Here is a 27,375-nt window from a genome sequence, read left to right on the forward strand (position 1 = left end):
TAGTCCCCCCGGGACGCGCGCCCGCATCCCTGCCAGCGACTTTGCAGGAACCGCGCTCCTGGATTCGGTCGCTCTGAGGATGGAGAAAAGGGCTCGGAGCTCCTCCAGAGAGGCCCACGGGAGAGGCAGCGGGTCCGCCCACAAAGAGAACAAGAAGGCGAAGGCCGAGAGGGGCGGCAGAGGCCGCGGGCGCCGGGACGCCGGGCCGGAGCAGCCGGCCCTCGGGCGGGCAGGGAGCCCGGGTGAGCCCCGAGCGCCTGCAGCCACCGTGGTGGACGTGGATGAGGTCCGGGGCTCTGGCGAGGAGGGCACCGAGGTGGTGGCGCTGCTGGAGAGCGAGCGGCCCGAGGAAGGTACAGCGGTCAGGTTGAGGCCCCGGGAGGGGGTGCGGCCTTTCCAACTGGTCCCCAAGGGATGTCAATTAAGGTGCAATGAGGCACCGCACTGAGAGCTTCCGAGGCCAGAGCAGCCTGCTGGACCTGCTCAGCTTCCCAGGAAATGAAAGACGCGAGATAGGACCCACCGACCCCTCAGTGGTGGAGACCAAAATGCATCAGAAGAAATACAAATAACATCAGCTAAATACCGCTGTTCTCAGGGGTCAGCCATGGACGGGAGGTGGGAGAGAGTGTGATCCAGGTTGGGGACCAATCAACATGGTTCAGGGCAACTATGTAGCTTATTCTTCTCTCCTCATCAGACTTAGCTAAAAGTATTTTACACTTTGCAGTGATCATACTTTCTAAAAAGTAGAGGCAGCAGAGCCAAGTAGAGAAAAGCTAGATCTCAGTTTGAATCTCAGCTAACTATTTGATCATAGTCAGGGACTTAACCATGTATCAAATGGGGACAGCAATAGTACCCACCTCAGAGGGTAATTGTGAGGATAAAATGAGATAAGACACTCAAAGCACTTATCTTGCGCAAAGCCTGGAGGGAAAGAAAGAAAACATCCTTGAAAGCTAAAAGAGGCAAGTTAGACCAAAGGGAGGGAATCACAGGGAAAGGTGTCTCTTTGGCTTCTGCAGGTGAAGCAACTCTTAGGAACAAATTTATCTGCTTCCAATCCTTTCTATAATGAATGGAAGAAAAAACTCATTACACCTTAATTTCAGGTTGAGGGAGGTTTAAAGGAAAGTAAATAAGGAATAGTGTGTTATACTACTTTCTGCTATGAAATTTTAACATTTCCTGGCTATCAGCACTGCCCTATATGCTGTAGCACTGAAAGCTATGACTTGAGAAAGATTCCAGCAATTGAGATGTAGTTTATGTTGACCATGTTAATGTTGTTTTGCCTAACTGATGCCCTTTCACGGGTCAGAAACTTCTGGTCATTAAAGGGTTATTGGATTCACTGCTACAGTAGTGCTGAGGTTAGAGGTCTGTAAGTATTGTGCTTCAGACCACATCGGTGGGGTAGGGAAGGAAGGGAGCCCCATTTTTGGAGCTCCTACTATGTGCCAGGCACACGCTAGGTGTTTTACTGAGTATTATCATTCCCGTGGCATAGATGAGAAAAAATGCTGAGAAATTAAGTAACTTGCCCAAGATCTACAGGTGGGAAGTGGAGAAGCCAGCATTCCAGAATAAAACAGTCTTATTGAAAAGCCCATCCTTGCAGGGTGCTGTCCCTGATTTCTGGTCATGGTTCCAGCACTGCCACCAACTAGCTGTGGCCTTGGGCTAGTAGCTTCACCTTGTGGGCCTCACTCAGTCTGTTCAGCTATAAAGTGACTAGAGCCTCAGGCCCCCCCAAGCAATGGATGAGCCCATTAAGGATGAGACACCCTTGCTGAGCCCTTGTCTGGGAGGTTTCTGTGGCTCCCAGAGGAAAGGGGAGCAGACACATCAACACCGCCTCTCCTCCTCACTAGTACCACACTCCCACAGCCAGGCTACCTAAGATTTGGGAGAAACTAAGAGAAGCTTCACTTTACTGAAATGCTGAGGGTTCTCAGACTGTCATATCTAAAGGCGCTTCCTGCTTTAACATGTAGTGTTTCACTATTCACTTACACTAAACAAATTGGATATTCAAGGAACTCATTCTAAGAGAATAATATTTTGTGAGTAAAGCTTCAAGTTAGATTTGGGTATACATATTAGTTTTCTGTTCACATCCCTAACTATGGTATGAAGGAATTTTGAGGACTTTCTTCACTTATAAAATATAAATTTTGTCGGTATGTGCATTTATTTATTTTTACTTACCATGGTTACCACTGGCAAATGAAATATATTTATAAACTAGTAAACATGGCAATAACACTGTTATTGCTCTTAGGGAAGAATATTGCAAAAACTAATACGATGTTGATAGAGCCACCTTTCCCAAAACTGCATCTCCCAGAGTAGGTTGCATGAGAAATAAATTCCATAGAACATGAATTTGCTTGGAGAAGACATCGCCTGGTCAAATGTTTGGGAAATACTAGGTTAAGCAAAGCTAAGAATGCTTCTTTGCTGCAGGGATTCGCCTAGCTTCAATATGCCAGTGACTGTTGGGAAGCTCCAGGAGTGGGATACAGTACACAATATTTCCTAAACTTGTTTGCTCCAGGAACACTTGCTTTGTGGAGCACCCAGGAGGATTAGTGTTCCGTGGGACACCATTTGGGAACTGCCATACGTTGGCATTTAGCACCGAGTTTGGTTTTGTGCTGGTGCAGCTTGTATATCTGCCCTCTTCAAGTAATCTGCACGTCAATTTGGTGATGACCTTTCCAGTTATTTTGCAAGCACGGAAATCAAATTTTCAGGCCTACTAATTAGTTATCCATTTCCTTCCCATCCCTTAAAAATAGACTTTTCACCATTTCTAATCTTTAGTCACCTTCTATTCCTCTATAAGATTTTTAAACTGACAAATAGTATCCCTTTGGCCAGTTTTCTAGTACCTGTGGATTAAAATTCTTGAGATTTCTATAACCATTACATTTAAATCATTTTCACTATCCACTTCTCCTTCCTTCCTACATTCAACAAGTATTTATTGAGCACCTGTATGTGTCAGGCACTATTCCAGTCCTGGGACATGGTTTAAACAAGACAAGGTCCCAAGAAGCTTATGTTCTTGAGACTGAATTTTCCCTGATACCATTTCATTTATCATCGAAGCAACCTGGATGGCCTGTACTCCAGTTCCTTACCACTTTTTTATAGGCACAAATGGGCTAATATTACCCCATATAGGTGATTTTCAAAGACTGTCTAAAGATCCACACCTGAGGCCAAAGAAGGGGCTCTCATGGAGGAATTTCAGACATTGGGGCAAGTGGTAGATGGAGCTGTAATTTCAGGGAAGATGAACCTCTGGACACACGTGGTTTGAACCACTTCAAATAGAAGAAACTATGCAGAGAGGGACAAAGGGTCCTGTTTTTTTTCTCAAAATTATACTTCTAGAGGATACTAAGGAAATATCATCTAAGTATGGCTGTGTGTGTGTGTGTGTGTGTGTGTGTGTGTGTGTGTATGCCTTTTTGGCACATGCATATAAGAGGAGCACAGCTTCTGTCCTCTAGTTGGAAATGGGTAGCTCAAAAGTAAAGCCAATCGTGTCTAACAAAGTTGACAGCAATCTGCTTTTCACACTGAAAAATAAAGACTTAAATGGAACCTTTGTAATGCTAAGAGCCTTTGGAACATAAATCTATTTTGCAGCAATTTCATTGATCATGTATTTTTAAGGTACCAATTTAAGAGGGGCTCAGATAGAAAAAGTACTTTTGTAGCAGTTACCGCTAGGTAAACACGAGTTTTAAATGACAACACCAGACATGTAAAAAAACACAGTTCGGTGCTTTTATGTTTATATGTCATTTCATTCTTATGCCAGAGATATGAGCTATTCCATGAGATAGTTATCATGAAATAGTTATGCAATAGCATTTCCTTGAATAGGTGAGGAAACTGAGAGGTTGTGTACCTTGCTTAAGGTCATTTGGACAGAAAATGGTGGAGCCAGAACCAGAACCCAGACCTTCTGCCCAGATTCTGTGCTTGTTCCAGTGTACCCTCCACTGCCTTTCCAGGAGCCCGCTCCGCCTTCCTTCTGCCCACGAAGCCCTTCACACAGACCGTGCCCCAGGCTCTGGGAACTGACCACGCTGATATCCAGCTCGTTCTACTATTTCCAGCAAAGTCTGCAAACTGCTCTGACCCTAATACCAAGGACTGGACTAGAGGTGCTAGTCAGTGAATATGGTGAAGTTCCAATATAATTATTCTTTTGCTTTTTTTTTTTTTTTAAGGTACCAAGTCTTCCAGTTTAGGGGCTTGTGAGTGGCTTCTTGTCCTCACATCCCTGCTCTTCATCATTGTGACCTTCCCTTTTTCTATCTGGTTCTGCATAAAGGTGAGATTCCATGAGGACCCAATAAGTAATTTCCTGGTGTCTCTCACTGACCACACCATGTCCGCTCTCATTTCTGTGTTTTGGTACGTGCTGTCTGCTCTGCATGGAATGCGCTCACTCCCACTCACCTTCCAGGAGAGCTCTTACTCCTTTATACCTGCTCAGAGATAACTGTGAAGCCTTCCTTGACTCCTCCAGACTGTCATTCCCTTCCTTGTGCTCTCGTGTCATCCTACTTTCACATCAGTTCTAGCAATTACCACATGTATAATATTTGTGGATACACAATCTCTGCCATTAGACTGAGAGCCCCTTCAGGACAGGAGCTATGTCTAGTTCATCTACACTCTATAACACAAAGACCAGCCCAGAAGAGGTCATGATGCCTACTCCTGACACCTCCAGGAAACTTCTCAGGCAGCTTCTATAGACCACAAATGATAATTATCTTGGGCCCACAGGTGGTTACACATGGCTGTCCCTGAAGTAAATGAAGACCTGTGTCAGTTTGGGAAGCACATAGCAAGATGGTATTAGAAGTGCAAGGGATTTATGGTGTGGCATTGTCTGTGAAAGATTAAGGGGAGAGAGAATAAGAGTAGGCAGGGAAAACCTTCAGAGGATAATGCAGATCTGACACCTGTGATATGAGAAGGGGAAGGAAGGATTGGACAGAGAGTGCCTCAGACTGTGGGAAAACTCCAAGAAAATCTTGGCCAGACTTAAAGGGAACTCCAGAGCAAAGTTTGCCTCATAGATGAGTCTCACAATGGGCAGAAATGGCCAAGCCCTTGTATCGCTGCCATTCTTAGTCATTGGCCGGAGCTGTCAGGGAAGAGCATGTCCTTGGCTGGAACGCTACAGATGCTGCTGGGGCTGTGGCCAATTTCACTCCTCACGCAAGCTCTCCTTCCTCTTCTTCTTCTCCTTCGTCTTCGTGAAAGGGTGTTGGATTTTGTCAAATGCCTTTTCTTCCCCCATTGAGATGATTCCATGGTATTTGCCCTTTATTCTGTTAATATGGTGTATTACATTCATTGAATTTTGGATGTTAAATCAACTGTGTATCCCTAGAATAAGTCCCACTTGGTTATGATGTATAATCCTTTTTATATGTTACTGGAGTCAAGTTGCTCGTTGTTTGTTGAGGATTTTTGCATTTATATTCATGAGAGATACTGGTCTGTAGTTTTCTTGTCTTGTGATATCACTGTCTTGTTTTGGTATCAGGGTAATACTGGTCTCAGAGAATGAGTTGGAAAGATTTCCCTCCTCTTCTATTATTTGGGAGAATTTGTGAAGAACTGGTATTAATTCCTCTTTAAATGTTTGGCAGAATTTACCAATGAAGCCATCTGGTCCTGGACTTCTCTTCGTGGGAAATTTTTAAACTACTAATGCAATCTTTTAATTCTGGGTGTTTTTCATTTTTCTTTTTCTTCTCGAGTCAGTTTTGATAGTTTATGACTCTGTAGGAATTTGTCCATTTCACCCGTTATCTAATTTGTTGGTATATAGTTGTTCATAGTATTTTCTTTTATAATCTTTTTTATTTCTGTAAGGACAGTAGTGATGTCTCTGTCATTCCTCTTTGACTCCTGATTTCAGCAATTTGAATCTCCTCTCTTTTCTCTTGGTCAGTCTCGCTAAGTATTTGTCAATTTTGTTGATCTTTTCAAAGAACCAACTTTTGGTTCAGTTGATTTTCTCTGATGCTTTTCTATTTTCTATTGCATTTATTTCCACTCTAATCTTTATTTTCTTCTTCCTGCTTACTTTGGGTTTAGTTTGTGCTTCTATTTCCAGTATATTAAGGTAGAAAATTAGGGCATTATTTTGAGATATTTCTTCTCTTTTGTTATAGGCATTTACAGCTATAAATTTTCCTTTAAGCACTGCTTTAGTTGCATCCCATAGGTTCTGGTATCTTGAGGTTTTGTTTTCATTCATCTCAAAGTGTTTTGTTTTTTTTAATAAACTTTTTTTAATCATTGTGTTCTGAATTCACAGCATTTTTTAATTTATTTACTTTTTATTTTATTTATTTTTGGCTGCATTGGGTCTTCGTTGCTGCATGCGGGCTTTCTGTAGTTGCGGCGAGCGGGGACTACTCTTTGTTGTGGTGCACAGGCTTCTCACTGTGGTGGCTTCTCTTGTTGTGGAGCATGGGCTCTAGGCACGCAGGTTTCAATAGTTGTGGCTCGCGGGCTCTAGGGTGCAGGCTCAGTAGTTGTGGCACACAGGCTTAGTTGCTCCACGGCATGTGGGATCTTCCTGGACCAGGGCTCGAACCCATGTCCCCTGCATTGGCAGGTGGATTCTTAAGCACTGTGCCACCAGAGAAGTCCCTCAAAGTGTTTTTTAATTTCTTTTGTGATATCTTCTTTGACCTATCAGTTATTTTAGAGTGTGTGGTTTAACTTCCATATATATATGAATTTCCCAAATTTCCTTCTGTTATTGATTTCTAATTTCATTCCATTGTAATCAGAGAATATACTTAGTGTGGTTTCAATCCTTTTAAATTTATTGAGTTTTTTTTAATGGCCCAGCATATGGTCTATCCTGGAGATGTTTCATGTGTGCTTGAGAAGAATATGTATTCTGCTATTGTTGGGTGGAGTTATGCATAGCTATCCGTTAGGTTTAGTCTGTTTATAGTGTTGTTCAAGTTTTTTCTTTCCTTGTTGACCTTCTGTCTAGTTGTTTTATCCATGATTGAAAGTGGGATAGTAAAGTCTCCAACTTTTATTATTGAATTATCTATATCTACCTTCAGTTCTTTTGGTTTTTGTTTTATATATGTTGGAACTCTATTTTTAGGTACATATATGTTTACCATTGTTATAATTTCCTAATGCATTGGCCATTTTATCGTTACACAATGTCCCTCTTTATCACTAGTAACATTTTTGCGTATTTTAAACTTCATTTTGTCTGATATCAGTATAGTCACTCCTACTCTCTTTTGGTTACTCTTTATGTGGTATTTTTTTTCTATCTTTTTACTTTCAACCTATTTGTATATTTAAATAGAAAGTGTATCTCCTACAGAGAACATATAGTTGACTACAGGCTCTTCCTGAAAGGTGATCTGAGCACCTGCATGGCCGCCGTAAGGTCTGTAAATAGCTAATGAGTGATACATGTAAAAAAGCTCATAATGCATCAATCACAGCAATATACAAGATTAAATATGCTGTGACTTCTTTGATTTGGTGGAAGCAATTATTTTTTAGATAACCATGACTCTCTAATCAAAATTCTGTCCCCAGGCTCAAAAATTATTATACTTTTTCACTGGTTTCTGAAATTCTTCATTTACTAAGTGTATATTTTGGAAAGGTAAGTATTAACAGAAATTTTTTCTTGGTTCTCAAAGCAAAAGATTTCTGATACCTAGGATCACTCTCACACCAGGGTCTTTTGAAGACTTCATTTTAATTTCTTGGAGTGATTCAAAAGTATTAAATTTTCCTTTAGGTTATACAGGAGTATGAGAGAGTAATTATATTCCGACTGGGACATCTGCTTCCTGGAAGAGCCAAAGGACCTGGTAAGAATGACCTTTTTTACCCCCCAGAGACTTGCCAATTTCTTCAATCCATGCATATTTGTAATACAGCCCTCAGATTACATGAAGTAAATTGATTCATGATATCTTCATTTTTCAATCTGTTACTTGTAACACAGGTTATTAAGAAATTCTTCAGAGAGCATTACTACCAGGTCACAGTGACCAAAAGAGAGAGTGGATGCAAAAAACTGAATGCCAGGGCCAGGCTGGCTGGAGTAGCAAGTAGGCTAGGACCTATGACCAGGCACTGGTTTGAGTAGAACATGTAAGTGGTCTGAGTCCTGTGAATTCTCAGAGCAAAACTGAGCTAGTTCAGGATCCAGGGAATCAGAACAAACCAGGCGAGATAGGCAAAGTTCAGCATCCAAGTAACAAATTGGCCTTCAGTTCATGAAATTTAAGAAACATAGATTAAGCACTTCCCGTGTTTCATTGTTTAACTACAAAGGATATGAAGACGGATGAATTAGACATGGTCTGTAGTCTCTAGGACCTTAAAGTCTTACAGAGTTTGTATCCAGAAGTCCAAGCTGATTATGGGGCACAGAAGTATCATTAGTCTGAAAAGTCTAATAGTTGGGGTTTGACGAGCTAAGCCAGGAAGACATGAGAAGAAGCAAAGTCCCACTGTGCATAGATTGGAAAGGGTCCAAGTTCCAAGCCAGCTCTACAGAAACAGATAGAGAATAGAGACCAGACTAGGAGACACAAATCAGTTTGAAGATTCAGAACCAACAGAATGGTTCACACAAAAATAGAACCAGACCCTGTAGTTCCAGAACAGGGACTGCCTTGTTCTGGTTCTAGTTTTTGGCATCCTTCTCGATTGGGTCTGAGAAGGGCTAGTAGCTGGGTGGCTCCTTGGAGAGATCATGGGCACTGTGAGGTACTGCTGATTCCAACAAAGCTTTGGCTCTTGTACAATCCTACAGTGTCCAATGGTCTCTCAGAAAATCTCAATAAATCAGTCTAAAATATTGATTGCACATTGACCTTATACATTATATTGGGTGGGTGAGGACTAACTAGCCAACCAGAAGGCTGGTATCATGATGTTGCTATTCTGATTCCTTTGGGGCTCACATTTTAAGAAATACCACATGGAGGTTGCTGGCTCTAAAGTTCGTACACACATGGATTCAAGAAATAGTTTTACAGAGCACCCAAAAGGCACTAAGTTAGGCACTAAGGCTAACAGGAATGCATAAGATGCTCTTGTTATAGAGTTTAAATCTAGTGAAGGAGACAGATGTGTAACCCAATATCTGAACAGGTCAGCACCATGACCAAGGTGACCATACAGCCCATTTTGCTGGGGATAATCCCTGTTTATGCCTGTTGTCCTGGTATAAGTCATAATAGTGCTCTCCTTTCACCCTCAAAAGTGTCCCAGCTTGAACAACAAATTATTTGGTATCCTTAGTAACAACAAACACACCATGGGTGGAGGTTGGATGGCCCAATGGTCTATGTGCAGTTGGAGGCTAAGAAAAGCAATGCAACATGCAACTTGACGCCAAAAGAATGAACCCCAAACGGCCTCCATGCTAGCCATTCATCTGTCACTTCCCTGGCCCCCTCTTCTAGGCCTTTTCTTCTTTTTGCCCTGCCTGGATACGTACCACAAGGTTGACCTTCGCCTCCAAACCTTGGAGATACCCTTTCACGAGGTAAGCCAAGTGGTGGATTTTGCTTTCTTTCTACATTTTCCCTGGCCGAGCTACCACTTCTGGCCTAGAGGAAAATGACTATTTTTGCTCAAAAGTAGAAAATAAAAAGAGATATGGGCTACATCAAAATTTAAAACTCCTTTACAACAAAGGACACAATCAACAGAATGAAAAGGCAACTTACAGAATGGGAAGAAAACTGCAAATACTATATCTGATAAGAGGTTAATATCCAGAATATATAAAATCTTATAACTCAACAACAAGAAAGCAAACAATCCAATTAAAAATGGACAAAGGCCTTTGTGATGGTTAATTTTATGTGTCAACCTGGCTAAGCCATGGTACCCAAGTATTTGGTCAAATACATCTAGATGTTGCTGTTAAGGTATTTTTTAAGATAAGATTAATATTTAAATCAGATGACTTTGAGTAAAGCAGATTGCCCTCCATATATGGTAGATAGTATATATACTTGACTTGAATAGACCTTTCAATACAGACTTGAATAGACATTTCTCCAAAGCAGATATACAAACGGCCAAAAAGCACATGAAAAGATGCTCCACATCACTAATCATCAGAGAAATGCAAATCAAAAACACAGTGAGATACCACCTCACATCTATCAGGATGGCTCTTATTAAGAAAAAAACAGAAAATAATAAGTGTTGGCAAAGATGTAGAGAAATTGGAACCCTTGTATACTGTAGGTGGGAATGTAAAATGGTGCAGCTACTGTAGAAAACAGTATGACAGTTCCTCAAAAAATTAAAAGTAGAATTACCATATAATCCACCAATTCTACTTTTGGGTATAGATGCCAAAGAATTGAAAGCAGGGTACTGAAGAGACGTTTGTATACCTGTGTTCACAGCATCATTTTTTTTCACAATGGCCAAAAGGTGGAAGCAATCCACATGCCCATTGATGGCTGAATAGATAAACAAAATGTATATGCCGACAATGGAATAATAATCAGCCTTAAAAAGGAAAGAAATTGGGCTTCCCTGGTGGCACAGTGGTTGAGAATCTGCCTGCCAATGCAGGGGACACGGGTTCGAGCCCTGGTCTGGGAAGATCCCACATGCCGCAGAGCAGCTGGGCCCTTGAGCCACAATTACTGAGCCTGCGCGTCTGGAGCCTGTGCTCCGCAACAAGAGAGGCTGCGATAGTGTGAGGCCCGTGCACCGCGATGAAGAGTGGCCCCTGCTTGCCACAACTAGAGAAAGCCCTTGCACAGAAACGAAGACCCAACACAGCCATAAATAAATAAATAAATAAATAAATAATTTTTTAAAAAAAGGAAAGAAATTCCAGCATATACTACAACATGACTGAACCTTGAGAAAAGTATGCTAAGTGAAATAAGCCAGTCACAAAAAGACAAATACTGTATGATTCCATTTATATGAGGAACATAGAGTAGTGAAATTCAGAGCAACAGAAAGTGAATGATGGTTGCGGGGACTGCCGGGAGGAGAGAATGAGGAATTGTTCACCAGGTTTCAATTTTGCAAGATGTAAAGAGTTCTGGACACTGGTTGCCCAACAATGTGAATGTACTTAACACTACTGAATTGTGCACTTAAAAATGGTTAAGATGGTGAATTTGATGTTTTGTGTATTTTACAATTAAAAGTTAAATGTAGAAATAACATCTAGACTTTCCTGTTACTGATTCAGATTTATAAGCCTTTCCTAAACTGTCTCCCACTTTCAGTCTGAGGTTCTTTCTCATTCTTTCTTTTGGTAAATGGAAATGTGAATAAAAATAATATACTTTTAAAAGGCTTATTTTATATAATAAAAAATAAAAAGGAGTAAAACTTATACCTAATCCTATCACCCATAGAGTTGATATTTTAGAATGTATCCTTTCAGACTTTTCTATATATGTGGTTGTAGTTTCAGACATATATATGTGTGTGCATTTGTTTGTATATATATATATTTCACACCATACATACTATTTTGCAACATGTCTTTTTTCACTCAACAATCTATTGTTATTATCTTTTCATGTATTACCTATGTTTCTACTTCTTTGTTTTAAACAGACACACAGCATTTCATTGTGTGGATTTTACTCAACTAATTTACTCAACTAATTGAGTAATTGGAATTTACTCAACTAATTCCCTATTGTTGATATTATTTCTACTTTTTTTATTACAATAAGCAATACTGTGAATCACATCCTTGCAGCTAAACCCTTGAAATATATCCTTGTGATTAATGTCTAAAAATGGAAATGTTGTGCACATACATCTTTTAGGGCTTTTGATATGTATCACCAAACTGCCCTCTAAATGCACACTCAATACATTTGAGTGCTTGTTTCCCAGAACATGTTGCTCTTTTAGGAGATTTTTTTGGCATCGGTTTAAAATGACCTGATATACAATCAACTGAATGTTTTCATGTAAGAAAATTATTCCTGATTTTTTTTTTTACAAAAGGATTTACAACAGGATTCCTTTAAATTGTGAGTTCTTTAGTGTATTTAATACAAACTCCATAATTAAAAAAAAAAACACGTCCATTTTGATTAAAGGGTGAGCCAACTACTCTTTCTTCTTACCATCATCTTACTCTGAGAAAATACCCTTTGAACATATTTAGCTCCTCTATCCTCATGTGGGAAAGGAACCCAAGAATCAGTGTTGTCATCCAAATTTTTTTTTCTGCCTAGGTTGTAACCAAAGACATGTTTGTAATGGAGATAGATGCCATCTGCTACTACCGAATGGAAAATGCCTCTCTTCTCCTAAGCAGTCTTGCTCATGTGTCCAAAGCGGTCCAATTCCTTGTGCAAACCACCATGAAGCGTCTCCTAGCACATCGATCCCTCACTGAAATTCTTCTAGAGAGGAAGAGCATTGCGCAAGATGTAAAGGTACTTAGATGAATTTAACACCAAGTATGCTGAAATATCCCTTTATCTTTTATTCCTTTCTTCATTGGCCATTTACTGAATCTTCCATGTGCCATGCATTCACTGTTAAAGGTACCGTCCTGTAAGGAGCTGACAGTTAAGAGGTTGCCAAATTGACCCTGAGCCAATCATAGTCACCGATCTGTGCTGATTAGTCAGTCATTGCCACAGTTTTTGTTCTCAAAACAAAGAGTGGCTTTAGACTCACTGTAAAGTGCCCACATAGCACAAGGTGGTGGGAGTCGGAGCTGGCAGGGGTCGTGGGGCTGGACAGGATGGGTTGGTGGGATACAGAGATGATAAGGAATGCATCTTGGGACCTTACAGTCTAGTTGGGGAAACAAGCAAAGTTAAATAATGATAAGTTCAAATAAGACTTTCAGATGAAAAGAGGTAAGATGTCACAGACCCTTCTGTGATTAATTACCCAATCCATTCATTTCCTTGCCTTTTTCAGCTTCAGGTGGCCGCCTGCATTCTTCAGATCATGGCCCCTTCCTCCATCTTAAAAGCACAGCACTCCAACCTCTGCTTCCATCACCACACCACCTTCTCCCCTTTTGTAGCCAGATGTCCCTCCGCTTCCCTCTTATAAGGACACTTGCAGTTGCTTTTAGGGCCCACCAGCAAGATCCAGCATAAACTCCCCACTTTAAGAGCCTGGAACTTAATTGCATCTGCAAAGTCTCTTTTGGGGTAACACTCACAGGTTCCAGGGATTAGGGCATGGATGTCTTTAGGAGCCATTAGTCAGCCTACCACACCATCTTTAATTCCACAAATATTTGTTGAGTGGCACTGTGCAAGTTAAACAACTTTTGCAAGGCCCTATAATGTTAAAACAAAACAGGGAAGTACATAATGTCCTTTTAGAAGAAATGTGCTTTCTCAGTGCAACGGCCATCGGGGCATAGGGGTGCCCTCCTCCCACCCGGAGGTTCTTACTGACATCTCAACTCTTCCCTCCACAGGTTGCCTTGGATGCAGTGACCTGTATTTGGGGAATCAAAGTGGAGAGAACAGAAATGTGGGTAGGAAATTAACCAGGAAGAACAATATGATAAAGGGAGATATTTTGGTTTTATTTAAAAACTTCTATTTGAAAAATTATTTTCATTGAATGAGTACTGTAGCCATATTAGCATAAATTTGGAAGAAAGAAAAAAAAATTATCTATTATCTCATAGCCATAACATAACCACTGTAACATCTGGGCAAATTACTTTCATATTTCTATGGATTTAAACATTTTTTAAAGATAAAATTCACATAACATAAAACTCACCATTTTTAACCATTTTAAATTACAACTCAGTGGTTTTTAGTATATTCACAGAGTGATGCAACCACCACTACCATCTAATTTCAGAATATTTTTATCATCTCCAAAAGAAAGTCTGCATCCACTAAGCAGGAATTCTTCATTGCCTCCTCAACCCCTAGTCCCTGACAACCACTAATCTACTCTCTGTCTCTCTGGATTTGGCTATTCCAGGAATTTAATATAAATATTATAATCACACAATCTGTGGCCTTTTGAGTCTGGCTTCCTTCACTTACCTTAATGTTTTCAGCATCCAACCATGGTGTAGCATGAATCAGTACTTCATTCCTTTCTATGGTCGAATACTATTCTATTGTGCAGCTGGCTATACCACATTTTGTTTATCTACTCATCAGTTGATGGACATTTGGGTTGTTTCCACCTTGGGACCATTATGAATCATGCTGCAATGAACATTCATGTGCAAGTTTTTGTGTGAACATGTTTTCACTTCCCTTGGGTATACACCTAGGAGTGGAATTACTGGATCATATGGTAACTCCATATTTAACTTTCTGAGGAACTGCCAATTTTTCTATCTATGTATTTTTTTATAGTTACAATCAGGGGAAAAATACAATTTTGTATCTTTCATGCAATACATTAAGTATTGTTCTTATTTGGTCAGTTCTACCCTTTTCAAAATCAGTTCTCTTTTATAAACTTAGATGACTTCCCTCATTATTAATAGTACGGCTCTTCAAGGTTGTTCTTCATTATTGAAATTTAACAGCCGGGATTTAGATTAAACTTTAAGTGGGAAAATGTTCATAGTATATCAACACAAAATTTGTTTCACTTGTAAAGAGAAAACCATAACTCTACTGTAGCATCAGTGATAAGAAAAATCAGCATTTGAGGCACTGCCCTGAAGCTGCTCTTCCCTGCCCACTGTCTGCGCAGAGGTCTGGGGCCACACACGCTGCTAAATCAGAGTTCACTGTGCGTCATGAAATGACAGCAGAGAAGGTGGCAGGTCTGTATGAAAGCTCCGGCTGCTAAAAGCAGTGCTGCACACCTACCTACCCATGCCTTTCTCTTTCAGTAAGGATGTGAGGCTGCCAGCCGGCCTGCAGCACTCGCTGGCGGTGGAAGCCGAAGCACAGAGACAGGCCAAAGTGCGGGTGAGCCAGCCCTGAGCGGGCCGTCCTCCTGCACAGCTGCTCTTTGAGGATCACCAGAGAATCCAAAAGAAGGCCTCCTCATGGAGAACATTTCCCCTTCGCTCCTCACCTATTCATCTAGGCGCTGGGGGGAGTCTGGCTTGTGCCCACACCACTCGATTAAAATTGCTCTCCTCAAGTGTGTTAGCAGCCTCCTAACTGACCAGTGCAAGGTCTCTTTTCCTGTTACTCCCTCTCTCTGAAGCTATTCGTAACAGTGACCTTCTCCTCCTTGAATCTTGCCTTCTCCCTCTCTCCCTAAAGGCATCTCCCCGTGTTCCATCCCTCTTCTCTAGCACTGGCATCTTTCCCTGGGTAATGTCAGTCACCTGTCACCTCTAGGTTAATGACACCCCGACCTGTATCCCGAGCTCTGCACAAGTTCTGGAGGGACAACCATGATCAGGGCCCAATTCCCTCAACGCCAGAGCTGAGAGAAGGCTGTGCTACTCATAGCCTCTACTCAGGCGTGCCAGGGAGAAGATGTGGCTGCCGGCAGCTCCTGAGGATTGAGGTGTGGGCGGGAAGGGTGTTGGGAAGAGAAAATGAGGACTGGAGGGGAGTTGGATTTCCCTTAAGGAACAGAACGTAGGTAAAGAAAAACTCCTAACTATGTAAGAGGGTGGATAACTTTGGAGCTTTGGTGGAGGAGGAAGGCAGTCCTCTGGGCAGAGTTGCTTCTAGATCTCTGAGTCCAGTGCCCTTTGCCCACTTTAAGGTGACATTTGGCTGGTGAGCTTCATGCTTTCTCTACTGAAATGCTAACCTGAGTTGGGAGTCATTCTTTCAGAATTCCATGTCTTTGCCTGGAATGCTGGCCAACCTTTCCTCTAAATGGCAAAATCCTACTACTCTTCCAAGGCCCACCAGACATAATAACTCCCCTAACACTTCCTCTATACTTGTCATGGCCCTTAAAAAAATTCTACCCTAAATTACAATTAACAGTGTAATCTCTCTGCCTAGATCAAGATCCTTAAGAACAAAAGATAGTCTGCTACCCTGAGCTTAGCAACACCTGTCACACAGTAGATACTAGTGCTTGTTTGTTGAGTCACATTAAGTAGTATTAAAACCTTCATGGAGTGAAGAAGAAAAATCACTTTGCTTTTCTTCACATCCCTTGTCTAGATGATCGCTGCGGAAGGGGAGAAGGCTGCGTCTGAGTCCCTGAGGATGGCAGCCGAGATTCTATCAGGCACTCCAGCTGCTGTTCAGCTTCGGTACCTCCACACCCTTCAATCCTTGTCCACAGAGAAACCTTCCACAGTGGTTTTACCTTTGCCATTTGACTTGCTAAATTTCCTGTCTTCTCCAAGCAATAGAACTCAAGGAAGCATCCCTTTACCAAATCCTTCCAAACCTGTTGAGCCACTGAACCCTAAAAAGAAAGACTCTCCCATGTTATAGGAAGAAACAAGGATAATGTGACTGCAAAGAGGGCTGCCATATAACTGCTACAGCCCTGAGCAAGGCCCTCTGTCCTCACTTCCTTTCCTTTGGTTGCCATGTGGAATGCCCTTGGAATGTATGAAGTCACAATGCAGCAACACACATGAGAAGACAGTGAAATCATGTAATGACAGAGAAGCCATATAACATGCTTAGGTGGATCATCTAATCAGAGTAATTATGGGAAAGAGCTTTAGCCAGCATTCTACTTTGGAAAGAATTTTGAGTCTATATGTGGCTAAATTTTGACTTCTGAAGATGTAGTTCAAATGTCCTTTTCGCCGTATGCCCTCTGGCCCCTTTGGCAAGGTCTTTGTTCCTCCCACAGCCCTTTCTACATGTCCCTATCATTATGCTTATCACACTCTGTTGTAATCTTGAGATGCAGGCTTCTCTCCAACTATACCGTGAACTCCCCAGAGGCAGGTCTTAATCATTCCCCTCCTCCACCACACTCAAACTTGTGTGCTCCACCCCAGGTTATTTGCACCTAACTCTGAGAGTTGCACCACACAAGTGACACTTCTGTGTTTCTGAGTGAATGAAAGAAAAAGAGATGTACTTGGGCGGGATATAAAATTTACGCCTAATTAAAGAACTTAAAAGGAATTATTTTTATAGAGACTCTTTTTTTAAATAGAGAAATAAAAGGACAAAAACATTTATCTGGTACATGTGGCTTAAAATCTGAAGAAACATCACTATAAATATGGGGCTGATGTATTTTCAGGGTTGGCCCATACCCATCCCAGTGTACTGGTTATTGGAGTTAAGGTGGCATCAAGGGCTGCTGGTCACTTTTCACCCCCACATGGATGGTTCCTGAGTTCAGGTTGGCAAATGTTGGCAAGAGCAATGAAGGAGGAGGTAAGGCCATGCTGGTTCAGGCATAACCAGAGGCAGGAACAGAACAATAAGTGAATGCCAGGGTAATAATGCAACAATGGCCTTTATGACCCTTAATAATTCCTTATAGCAAGGTTCTTTTTGTCAAAGGCAGATTTGCCTATATATCTGAGGAGTGTCTGTGGTATCACCCGTTGGTTGGTCTCCACTGATGTCTCTAGTCAACATTTAAATTGCTCATTACCTTGCAGAGGCACCTTCCAGATCTGCTTGAGTAATCTATGGTATCTTTAGGTACTTCCCAGCTGTTAAGGTAGGAGGGCTTAATGGGAAAGAATAATGGGGATAAGCTGCTATGAAACTGTGTGCTAGGTGAAAGGGTATAATGAATAGTCAAAGGCAAATTCTTCAGAGACCAGTTAGGTGAGCTGATAGTGTTGTCCACAGGGTGCTAGCAGCAGAAGTCTTCTCTTGAGACCCAGGTGCTGTATTCCAACTGGTTACTGATCTTGAAATGATAAGTAGAGGACAAGCTGAACAGTATAATCCAAATCTAGGATACATACTAGGGATACATACAGTTTTTCGCTGGAAATTTACTTTAACGTTAACAGAGTGGCAGTGTCTGAGTCAGTTCAGGCTGCTATAACAGAATTCCATAGACTGGGTGGTTTACAAACCACAGAAATTTATTTCTTACAGTTCTGGAGCCTGGAAAGTATAAGATCAAGATGCCAGCAGATTTGGCATCTTATGAGGGCTCACTTCCTGGTTCATAGCCAGCCGTCTTCTCACTATATCCTCACATGGCATAAGGGGGAAGAGGGTTCTTGGGGGTCTCTTTTATAAAGGCACTAGTTCCATTCACGAGGGCTCCACCATCATGACCTAATCACCTACCAAACACTAATACCATCACCTCCTAATACCTACCTCCTAATACCATCACACTGAAGGTTAGGATTTCAACATATGAATTTGGGGGGTGCGGTGGGGGGAGGACACAAACATCCAGTCTATTGCAGGCTGTAAGCTGATAAAAGGGTTAACACATTCTAATTTGGTATTGGAGTACACCACAACCAAACAACATGGTTGTAAGAGTGGAACAAGTCTATGACAATGATATTCCAGGACATTTGGGGATTGACAGTGACTCTGGTCTAGACCTGCATTTATTGCGCAGGCATGTGACTTAAGGGCTGGTGTACTGCAGGTTGTTGGACTCCAAATCACCAGAAAGAGGTCGTCCTTTTTTACAGAACTAGAACAAATAATCCTAAAATTTACATGGAACCACAAAAGACCCAGAATTGCCAAAGCAACCCTGAGAAAAAAGAACAACGCTGGTGGCATAACCCTCCCAGACTTCAGGCTATACTATCAAGCTCCAGTAATCAAAACATTGTGGTACTGACACAAAAATAGACGCATAGATCAATGGAATAGGATAGAAAGCCCAGAAATAAACCCACGCACCTATGGTCAATTAACCCTCAACAAGAGAGGCAAGAATATACAATGGAGAAGAGACAGTCTCTTCAATAAGCGGTGTTGGGAAAGCTGGACAGCTACATGTAAATCAATGAAATTAGAACACTCCCTCACACTACATACAAACATAAACTCAAAATGGTTTAAAGACCTAAATGTAAGACATGACACAGTAAAACTCCTAGAAGAGAACATAGGCAAAAAATTATTTGACATAAATCATAGCAATATTTTCTTAGATCAGTCTCCCAAGGCAAAAGAAATAAAAGCAAAAATAAACAAATGGGACCTAATCAAATTTAAAAGCTTTTGCACAGCAAATGAAACCATCAACAAAATGAAGAGACAACCTATGGAATGGGAGAAAATATCTGCAAATGATGAGACCAACAAGGGGTTAATAACCAAAACATTGAAACAGCTCATACAACTCAAAAAAACAGAGAGGGTCATCCTAAGGGGGCTTAGCAGGCCTTCCTTAGAACTTCAAGGGCAACCCCAGCTCACCAGTGTATCAGGGTAATGCTGGAGCTCTGCAGTTTGGACTCCCCTATATCTGGGAGGCCTAGCAGGTCATTCTGCCAATGCCTCTGTGTTCCATATTCTTGGGGATCATGTCTGGATGATAGAGTAAGTATGTTTCTCCTCATTAGATTGCTCCTGGCTGCTACAATGTTCTTTGGCAGAGTCTATCAGGACTGTGCAGGTTCTGATGTCCTCTAGAATTTTGGCTTGTCTGTCAATGCCATTGCTGAGTATTTGAGCTGAGCAATAAGTAGAGAATGCAGAAGTCAAATCCCTTCAAAGAGGGTTCATCAACTGCGCTTCTAGCTTTTCCTGAGCTTGGAGAGGAAAAGTAGCACTGTAACTGAGAGCTTGGACTCTGCTGTCAGATATACCAGATTGATCCAGACTCTGTAACTTACTAGACGTTTAACCTTGGACATGCAACTTATCCTGACATAAATGGGGATAAAAGTAGAACCCACGTCACAGAGTTGTTGTGACTAAATGCGATAATACATGTGAAGTGCTTAGCACAGTGCTTACATGAGATAAATGCTCAATAAATCATGACTATTACTATATTTCTGGTTTTAGCCCAGTAGCTCTAAATGACAGTAATTGGGCTCATCCAAATGGGAGCCTGGCCTCGTATACAGGTTGTTGTCCCCATGCTTCAAAGGTAGCCCCAATGGCTAGGAGCTCCTGTCCCCAGGGTGGTTGTTCTTGGACAGAACCAGCTTAAGAAGTTGTATATGAGGTCTCCTGTATTAGAATCCTCCCCGCAATATTTCAAGCATTTGTTTCAAAGGTGTAGAGCTCTTTAGCATGATAGTAAAGCAAAAGCTAGACAGAAGAGAGGAGTTTCTTCTCTCGATGAGCAATAGTTCCGGCCAGAAATCAGATACACTCTTCTTTCTTACCTGGGTTTGACTATTTGGGTGGCCAGAGTGGAAAATGGGAATGGATTACCAGCTGTACCTTGTGAACTTCAGGATCTGCTGGACATCTGGGATGGAAATATCTTGTCTGCCAAAAAGCAGTTTGCCCTGGTGAGACAGATGATGGGAACTGTTAATCTTATCTTCAGACTTTCAAAATTGTTTCTCACAGCTGGCCTAGAGATAGCCTGAAGTATGCCTCTGTCAGATCAGGGGCTCATGGAACCCAACCCCTGCAAGTACAAGAGGATGCCCTCCAAACAAGAGCCACTGCAATCCAGAAAGGCATGCAGGAGCCCTTTCATCAGCCATTCCAGAACAACAGGAACACTGCCCAGGCCAAATGACACTGCTGTGTACTGGGATTGTCTAGGGAGCGTCTGGAAGGCTGCCTTCACTGGTCTTGCTCTCAGATGCACCATCTAAGAAGTCCTGCTTCCTGAAAAGCTGCACGTGGCAGAGCTCATCTTTGAGGTCAGGGGGATTGGTGGACTTGCTCAACAGTCCTGAATAGGAGATTGTCTTGAGGCTGTGGCAGACCTGGCTGGAATGAACTCTCCATTCTCCTGAGGCAGAGGTAGAAGTCCTGATGAATTCTAGACACTGCTTCCCATCAACATGGCTACAGAGGACCTCAGCCTCAGGCACAGATAGCAAGCACTCCTGTTTTGGAGGTATGCAGGCCCTAGGCAACAGGGCTACAGCAGTTAAGACTCCTAATTTTAGAGCAGCTCCTCTGCTTCCTGTGGGAAAATGCTTGCTGGTAGGTGGCACACTTACTTGAAATTCCAGAAGTGGGCAAATAGTGTTCTAGAGATTTGGGGCCTACAAGCAGAATTCTCAGCAGTCTTTGAAAGTGAAATGCAAAATGTAGGTTCCCCAGGCAATATCAGAGTCACTGATCTCCAGCTAGGAAAGGCCAAGAACAAGAGGAAAGCCCAGTCAATGTGTGCCAGAAAGCACCTGACAAGTGACCTGACCACAGTCAAGTCAGTAGGACCATAGCATAGGACCAGAACTCTTGGGAGAGAATCACACAGTGCCCACATGCATGGAGTTGGTCTGGGTGTGTGATGAAGAACCAGGCCTGCTGGACTGGGGACTTGCTCCAAGTCCTAGGATTCCTATGACACTACCACCTCGGCTTCCCAGGGACGTGGACCACATCACCACTGAGACTGGGGACTGGGACCCAGTGGAGTGTGATGAGGCACCTCCAGTCAGCACAGCTGTCTGGACATCTGAACACAGAGTGGCTGGTCTCCTTTAACACAAGCACAACAGCCTCACCTGGCAGCCCCACTGACAGAGAAGTGTAGCAAGAGCTCCTCTCTCCACTCTGCTCAGGAGACCACCTCAGGGTGATCTTGAGAAGGTGTGGCAGGACTCAAGGACTATCTAAAACTTCCCACACATCAGCTACTTGGGAAAGTGGAGCTGCCCATGATAACTTTCAGGGAGCAGCAGTGCAGAGGTCTTCTCTGTAGCATAATTTTTTTTTTTTTTTAACCACCTAACATTCATTATGCCTTCCTACCAGCATCCTGATTCTCTCTGGGCATTTCCTTTCCCCATACTGTGTTCTGTCTTGGTGGAACAGCAGAGCAAGGTGTCCTTGCTTCCCTTTAAGGAAGCTAAAGAGATCCCTGAAGTCTTCTCACCATCCCTGGTACATCCATGGGGTGGTCTGTGACTACGAGGTAGCCTTTCTCCTCATGGGACTTGAAAAATAATGTAAGGATGGAAGAAATGACTGGCGTTCATTTGGTGGTAGCAACTGGGTGAGATGGTGAAGCAATTCTTGCTTCTGAAATCTAAAACTACCTCATCCTATCTGTTCTTAGCCTGGTTCTTTAAGACTTTCCTTCAGTCTCCTGAGCTCCCCAACATGCTTTCAATAAATTATCCTTTCGCTTGTGGTTTGTAAGAATGGCTTTTTGTGGCCCACAACCAAACCACCCCAACTAGGTCTATGGTACCAAACATCTCATTCTAATCGTAGTGGCACCAGGCATAACTCTGACCTTTAAGACAGCCTTCCACCCGATGGAGTGGACACATTCTGAGGGGCAAGACTCTCATGTTCAGGGATGGGGGCTGCTGATTTGTATGGAAATGACGACTCATTCCTACAAAGTAGGAAATTAATTTTTTAAAAAGTAGGCTGAAGTCCCACTAAAAAGCCCCAAATTTGCTAGAATCATTCAAGAATCTCTTCAGGAAAGTGAAAAGGGTAGGGCTGGCTCTGCCCCAGCCAAGTGGTAACTGGAAGCATGAGCCAGTAGCCTGAGCTGTGGCTTTCAGTTGGGCCATGAGCCCAGTCAACTGTCTGAAGAATTTCATGTTTTCTTTCCCCAGAATTAAGAAGTCATCCAGTAGGCTTAGATTGACCCCAAACACTTTTGAGACCCACCTCACAAACACTTTGATATGTGTGGGCAAAGGCAGGCCTGACCAGTGGTTGGGCTTAAATAGGGCTGAGGACTCTGGAGTCAGAGGGTTTCTGAGGTTTAAGGAGCAGGCAAAGGCCTACAATTCCAGGAGATAAATCCAAAGGAACACCAAATATGCGGAGCCAAAGCAGGTGCAGAAATCTCGGAGGTGTTTGGAGCCAGGGAGAGATAGAGCAAATGCAAGCGAGCCAGGAGCAGTGAAGTAGGAGGGGGCCCCTGCTGAGCGACTGCCCAGACGTCCATTTGTCATTTGCAACATATTTTTGCAGCTTAGTCCATCTCTAAGCCTAGATGCATCCAGGGTCACGAACAGAGCAGATAAATGAGGCAATGAAAGTTAAAAATGGAGATTCTGGGTGAATCTTCAGCAACACTAGCCCCTGTGAAGGAAGCCATCTGAGCAAATGGCCTGGTGGCCCATCGCCATTGTCAAACAATCCAGACACAGGCCCAGCAAGCTGGGGGCTCTGGCACCAATCAGCTCTGTGACCCTGGGGAGTCTTATACCCATTTGGGGCCTCTATTTCATTCTGAGAAATGGGGATAACAGTGTCTCCTCCACCTACTTTGCAGGGTTATTGTGAAGACCAGATAAATCTTAAGAATGCCTGAAATAAGAAATCTGAAAACGCTACAGAAACCTAAGAGCATTATCAGGATCCTCTCTCTCTTTTTTTTTTAGTTTATTTATTTTATCTATTTATTTTTGGCTGCATTAGGTCTTCGTTGCTGCACATGGGCTTTCTCTAGTTGCGGCAAGAGGGGGCTACTCTCTTCGTTGCGGAGCACGGGCTCTAGGCACGTGGGCTTCAGTAATTGTGGAACGCGGGCTCAGTAGTTGTGCCTCGCCGGTTCTAGAGCACAGGCTCAGTACTTGTGGCGCACAGGCCCAGTTGCTCCGTGGCATGTGGGATCTTCCCCGATCAGACCTCGAACCCGTGTCTCCGGCATTGGGCAGGCGGGCTCCTAACCACTGTGCCAACAGGGAAGCCCAGGATCCTCTCTTTAAATTGAAAAAATAATGCTTTTTATTTGCCACTCTTCTCTGCAGAGTTCAAAGTCCTCAAAAAGCATTATTTTCTTGACAGAAACTGACACTTTTCATAGACTTCTGCTGGGAAATCGATTGAAGAGGCTAGAAAACCTTTGCACAGCCTATTTTTAATCTTGGAAATAAGCCAATATACCGATTCTTTACAGCCATCACTGTGACTTTTAAAGAGAAGATGTCCCTGAGTTGTCTGTCATGGCTTTTTCTGGTAGCTGTTGCAAAGGGAGTCCCTTCAATCAAGCCACAGTGTCAGCTCAAAAGTGCAGAGATATCTGGGGTGGGTACAGTGACAGAAACCACGGTGAAGCCTAGTGTCCTATGGTTGCTATTTGGACTTCATCCTGTAAGTGGTTTTAGTCCGAGTTCTGGATTTAGAACCCTCCTTGCGCTGTACCTCTGAAAAGACAAAAACAATTATTGTAGTAACAATATATTTACTAAGGACTTTTAACTTTACAAAGCATTTTTTAAATTCTGTTCTGCATGAGTAAGCCCCAAGCTACAAACTATTTGCCCAAAACTTGACTCTACATTGGTTATTGGAATTGAGAATGCATTTTCTCAAAGTTTCAGTGTAGTCAGTTAGTGGGTCCTGGAAAAGAGTAGTATGTGGTCAAGGAGAGAAGAGAAAGAAGAAGAATATTTCTTCCTTCCAGTACATACCCCAAGCTTGGTGGGAAAAAAAATTCAAATAGAGCTAGTATCCAGAATCCTCCCAAATCCATCACTGTACCCCTTTTCTATCTCCTGGTCCCTCCCTCCAGTCTCCCGTGCACAGACCCTACACAAGCCCCACCCTTGGGATGGGCGCAGGAGGACTTCTGCTGTCAAGCCTGCTCTCCCTGGCTGCTCCATGACACCAAGGTTCTCAACTGGAATCCTTCCAACTGGCTGCTACCACCTTCATCCCACATTTGACGGTCACCTTGTTCACACCCTGTCTTGTCCCCATTCCTAATCATAAGCCTCACTTTGATCAGAGACTAAGCCATATTCATCTTTGTAAACTCCCCTCTCGATTCCTTTCTTCATTAATAACTCAGAACACAGTGATTTGCTAATTGTTAAAAATGACATAAAACAAAAATAAATGTCTTCCTACTCTATCCAAATCTTCTCTTTACTCAGCATTCACAAGGCTCCTACCTTTGCCATATGATTTTCCATTCCTTCACTGCACAACCATCAGGAGAGAAGTGATCTCCCTGCACTAACTCATATAAATATGACTCAGTATATGCTATATGCATGTCAGATTGCTCCAGGGGTGTCTGCATTTTTTAAAGGAGCTGCCTGCTAATTCTAGAAATGTCTAACTTGTGGGTTTTTCAGAGAAATGTTCAGGTCACCACACGGCATGGGGACTGCCTTGCTTAGCCGCCAGTTCCCCTAAGCTTTGCAAGGTTTCTCATCCTCTACTTTTAAGCCCCTGGCAATGACTTTGATGAGGGTGTGGAGGAGGGGGAAGAGTGGCAATAACCTAACCTTGTGTAGGTTATTGTTTGCAGGTTGGGGCCTAACTGTATATCATTATCCTCTACCTAAAATTATTAAAACCTTTTAATTCTGGATTTAAACTAATCCCCAAGACTTTTATGGAAATGGACAAAACTAAAGTCACTCATTCCATGTTAAGGTAACCGCTCCAGTTTAACACATAGACTTTTTGTGTGGTTTGCATACAGTATTTACTTTTCTGTAATCTGGAAGAAGTCTAGTTTCCAGATTATCAGGATAAAATTACACAATAGGAGAAGATACAATTTTTTTTTAATTCATGAAAACTCCTTCACATATATTCAGACCTAAAGCTAAAGGATTTTCACACCTGTAATGATTAACATTTTACCAGTTCAGAGTTAACAGAAGGGGAGAAAATGGGCTCACACTCCTCCTCCAACACTGATATGATGTACCATAGCTGGGCCAGAGACTGTGAGGGATTGGCTAATTTACTGCTTTTGCTGGGGGCGGGGCATAGGTAGAGACAGGGGTGACAGAGAAAACAGAAAGTAGATATCTGCCCAGTACTATCCCTGGCACCAGGACTTGTCATAGGAACCTGACGCAGGTTGAAGATGAAAGCAAAAATCAAAAAATAGCCTCCAGTACTGAGGATATTAAGAACTGTTTGAGGGCAGATTATAGATTAATTACAGATAAGAAAATGAAGAGTTAAATTCCTTTTCCTATAGAATAAAGAAGATTATTTTCATCATAAACAATCCACTAAGTACTAAAAACTAAAGACAAAATTCCCCGTAAACCTCCATCAACCAGAGACAATGTATATCAATGTTTGGGCATATTTTGTTCTGGTCTTTTTTCTAGCTTTAAAATACTGTGTCATATCCTGTTTCCTGCATTTGATATCTTAACATAAGAATTTCTCATGTCATTACAAATTCCTTGTAAATACCATTTTAATGGTTGTATAATATTCAGGTATTTTAATGTAGCATAATTTATTTAATCTTTCTTCCATGATTGGAAAGGTAGGTTGTTTTCATTTTTTCTTCTTAGATACAATGATACACTGAACATCTTTGTGCATTAATTTTTGTTTCTGTATTTAGGATTATTTCCTTAGACTAGATTCTCAAGAGTGAAATTATTAAGTCAAAGTATATGTGTATTTTTAAGGCCTATTGATACATACACTCAAATTATTTTCTGAAAGAGCTATATCTGTCTGTCCACCCACAAGTATTATTTGTAAAACTAATTACTTTGCCCCCTCTGGCCAGCATTGTATTCTTTGCTTTTAAAAAGCTTTGCCAGTTTTATAAGTAAAAATTGTATCTCATGTTAGTTTATTAGTTACCATTGTAGTCATTTGGTGTTCCTTTTTGTGACTTGTCTGAACAAGATAATTATATAATTATATGTGTGCGCATTCCTAGGAGAAGTACGAACTAGTAGATCACCACTAAAGATACTGATACTCTTCTAAAATATTTATGACCCAATCAAATTTTTGCTCGTAAATACAACCTAAATAAAGCAAAATGAGAAAGCAATCCTCACCTTTCTTTGGGGATTTTGAGGCTCTTTCTATTGGCCTGATTTCTTCTTCTCTTTCTCCTTCATTTTCTTCTTCTTCTCCTTCAGATTCCTTCTCTTTATACTTCATCAGTATTTCCTCTAGTTCTTTCTCCAGTTCTTTATTTCTTATAAGGGTATAATGAAGTTTTTCATTCGCATCATCAAACTTCTCCTCTGCTTGTCTGGCTCTGCTTTCAACCTCTCTGATGTGGACAAAATCCAGAGAAACACAATAAAATGGAAAGGTTTGGAAAAGTGTCTTTCATATCTAGAAACTCATTATCCAAAAAAGGCAGTGGGATTAGAAGAATATATCTGAACAGTACAAATAAGGGAAGCAGCAGCATCAATGTTTAGCCAAGAATTGGGGGCCTAGGAGCTACTCTGGATGGTAATGTCAGAGTGCAGTCATGGTGTGATTTAAGAATACAATATATTTATCATTTCTTAGTGAAATCTGACTTTTGGGTATTTGGAATTCTCCATCAATAGCCAAGGAACCCCTTTTCAGTGGTTAATCTTGGCTTCTCTTTATTGATGCGATCCAACAAACAAAT

The 27,375-nt window shown here is 41.9% G+C and overlaps 2 protein-coding genes across 10 annotated transcripts in view; one reads left to right on the forward strand and one right to left on the reverse strand.

The window, feature by feature from the left end:
• Positions 1-14: 14 nt before the first annotated feature.
• Positions 15-17,093, forward strand: NPHS2 (NPHS2 stomatin family member, podocin). 2 transcript variants are annotated; one of them, XM_082465615.1, is made up of 8 exons: positions 15-353; positions 4,257-4,360; positions 7,844-7,916; positions 9,525-9,607; positions 12,303-12,506; positions 13,517-13,572; positions 14,915-14,993; positions 16,164-17,093. In XM_082465615.1, exons 1-8 carry the CDS (start codon positions 80-82, stop codon positions 16,440-16,442), a joined length of 1,152 nt encoding a protein of 383 aa, XP_082321741.1. In that variant the 5' UTR covers positions 15-79; the 3' UTR covers positions 16,443-17,093. The 2 variants fall into 2 exon arrangements, with proteins under 2 accessions (XP_082321741.1, XP_082321742.1); XM_082465616.1 differs by having other exon boundaries at positions 15-242.
• AXDND1 (axonemal dynein light chain domain containing 1) overlaps positions 16,935-27,375 on the reverse strand; it is an 89,409-nt gene continuing 78,968 nt past the window's right edge. For all 8 annotated transcript variants that reach the window (XM_082465236.1, XM_082465241.1, XM_082465237.1 and 5 more), the window contains 2 exons: positions 26,801-27,021; positions 16,935-24,169 (listed from right to left, as the gene is read on the reverse strand). In XM_082465236.1, coding sequence (XP_082321362.1) covers positions 24,099-24,169; positions 26,801-27,021 — 292 coding nt within the window. In that variant the 3' untranslated portion in view covers positions 16,935-24,098. The remainder of the gene's footprint in view (positions 24,170-26,800; positions 27,022-27,375) is intronic.

This window comes from Balaenoptera physalus, assembly GCF_965194825.1.
Source record: "Balaenoptera physalus genome assembly, chromosome: 1".
In the NCBI taxonomy this organism is placed as follows: Eukaryota; Metazoa; Chordata; class Mammalia; order Artiodactyla; family Balaenopteridae; genus Balaenoptera; species Balaenoptera physalus.

Coding starts and splice junctions, on each gene's coding strand:
- NPHS2 (XM_082465615.1), top strand. CDS start 80: ATGGAGAAAAGGGCTCGGAGCTCCTCCAGAGAGGCCCACGGGAGAGGC. Junction 7,917..9,524: donor TGGAAGAGCCAAAGGACCTG/GTAAGAATGACC, acceptor CCCCTCTTCTAG/GCCTTTTCTTCTTTTTGCCC. Junction 12,507..13,516: donor GCATTGCGCAAGATGTAAAG/GTACTTAGATGA, acceptor TTCCCTCCACAG/GTTGCCTTGGATGCAGTGAC.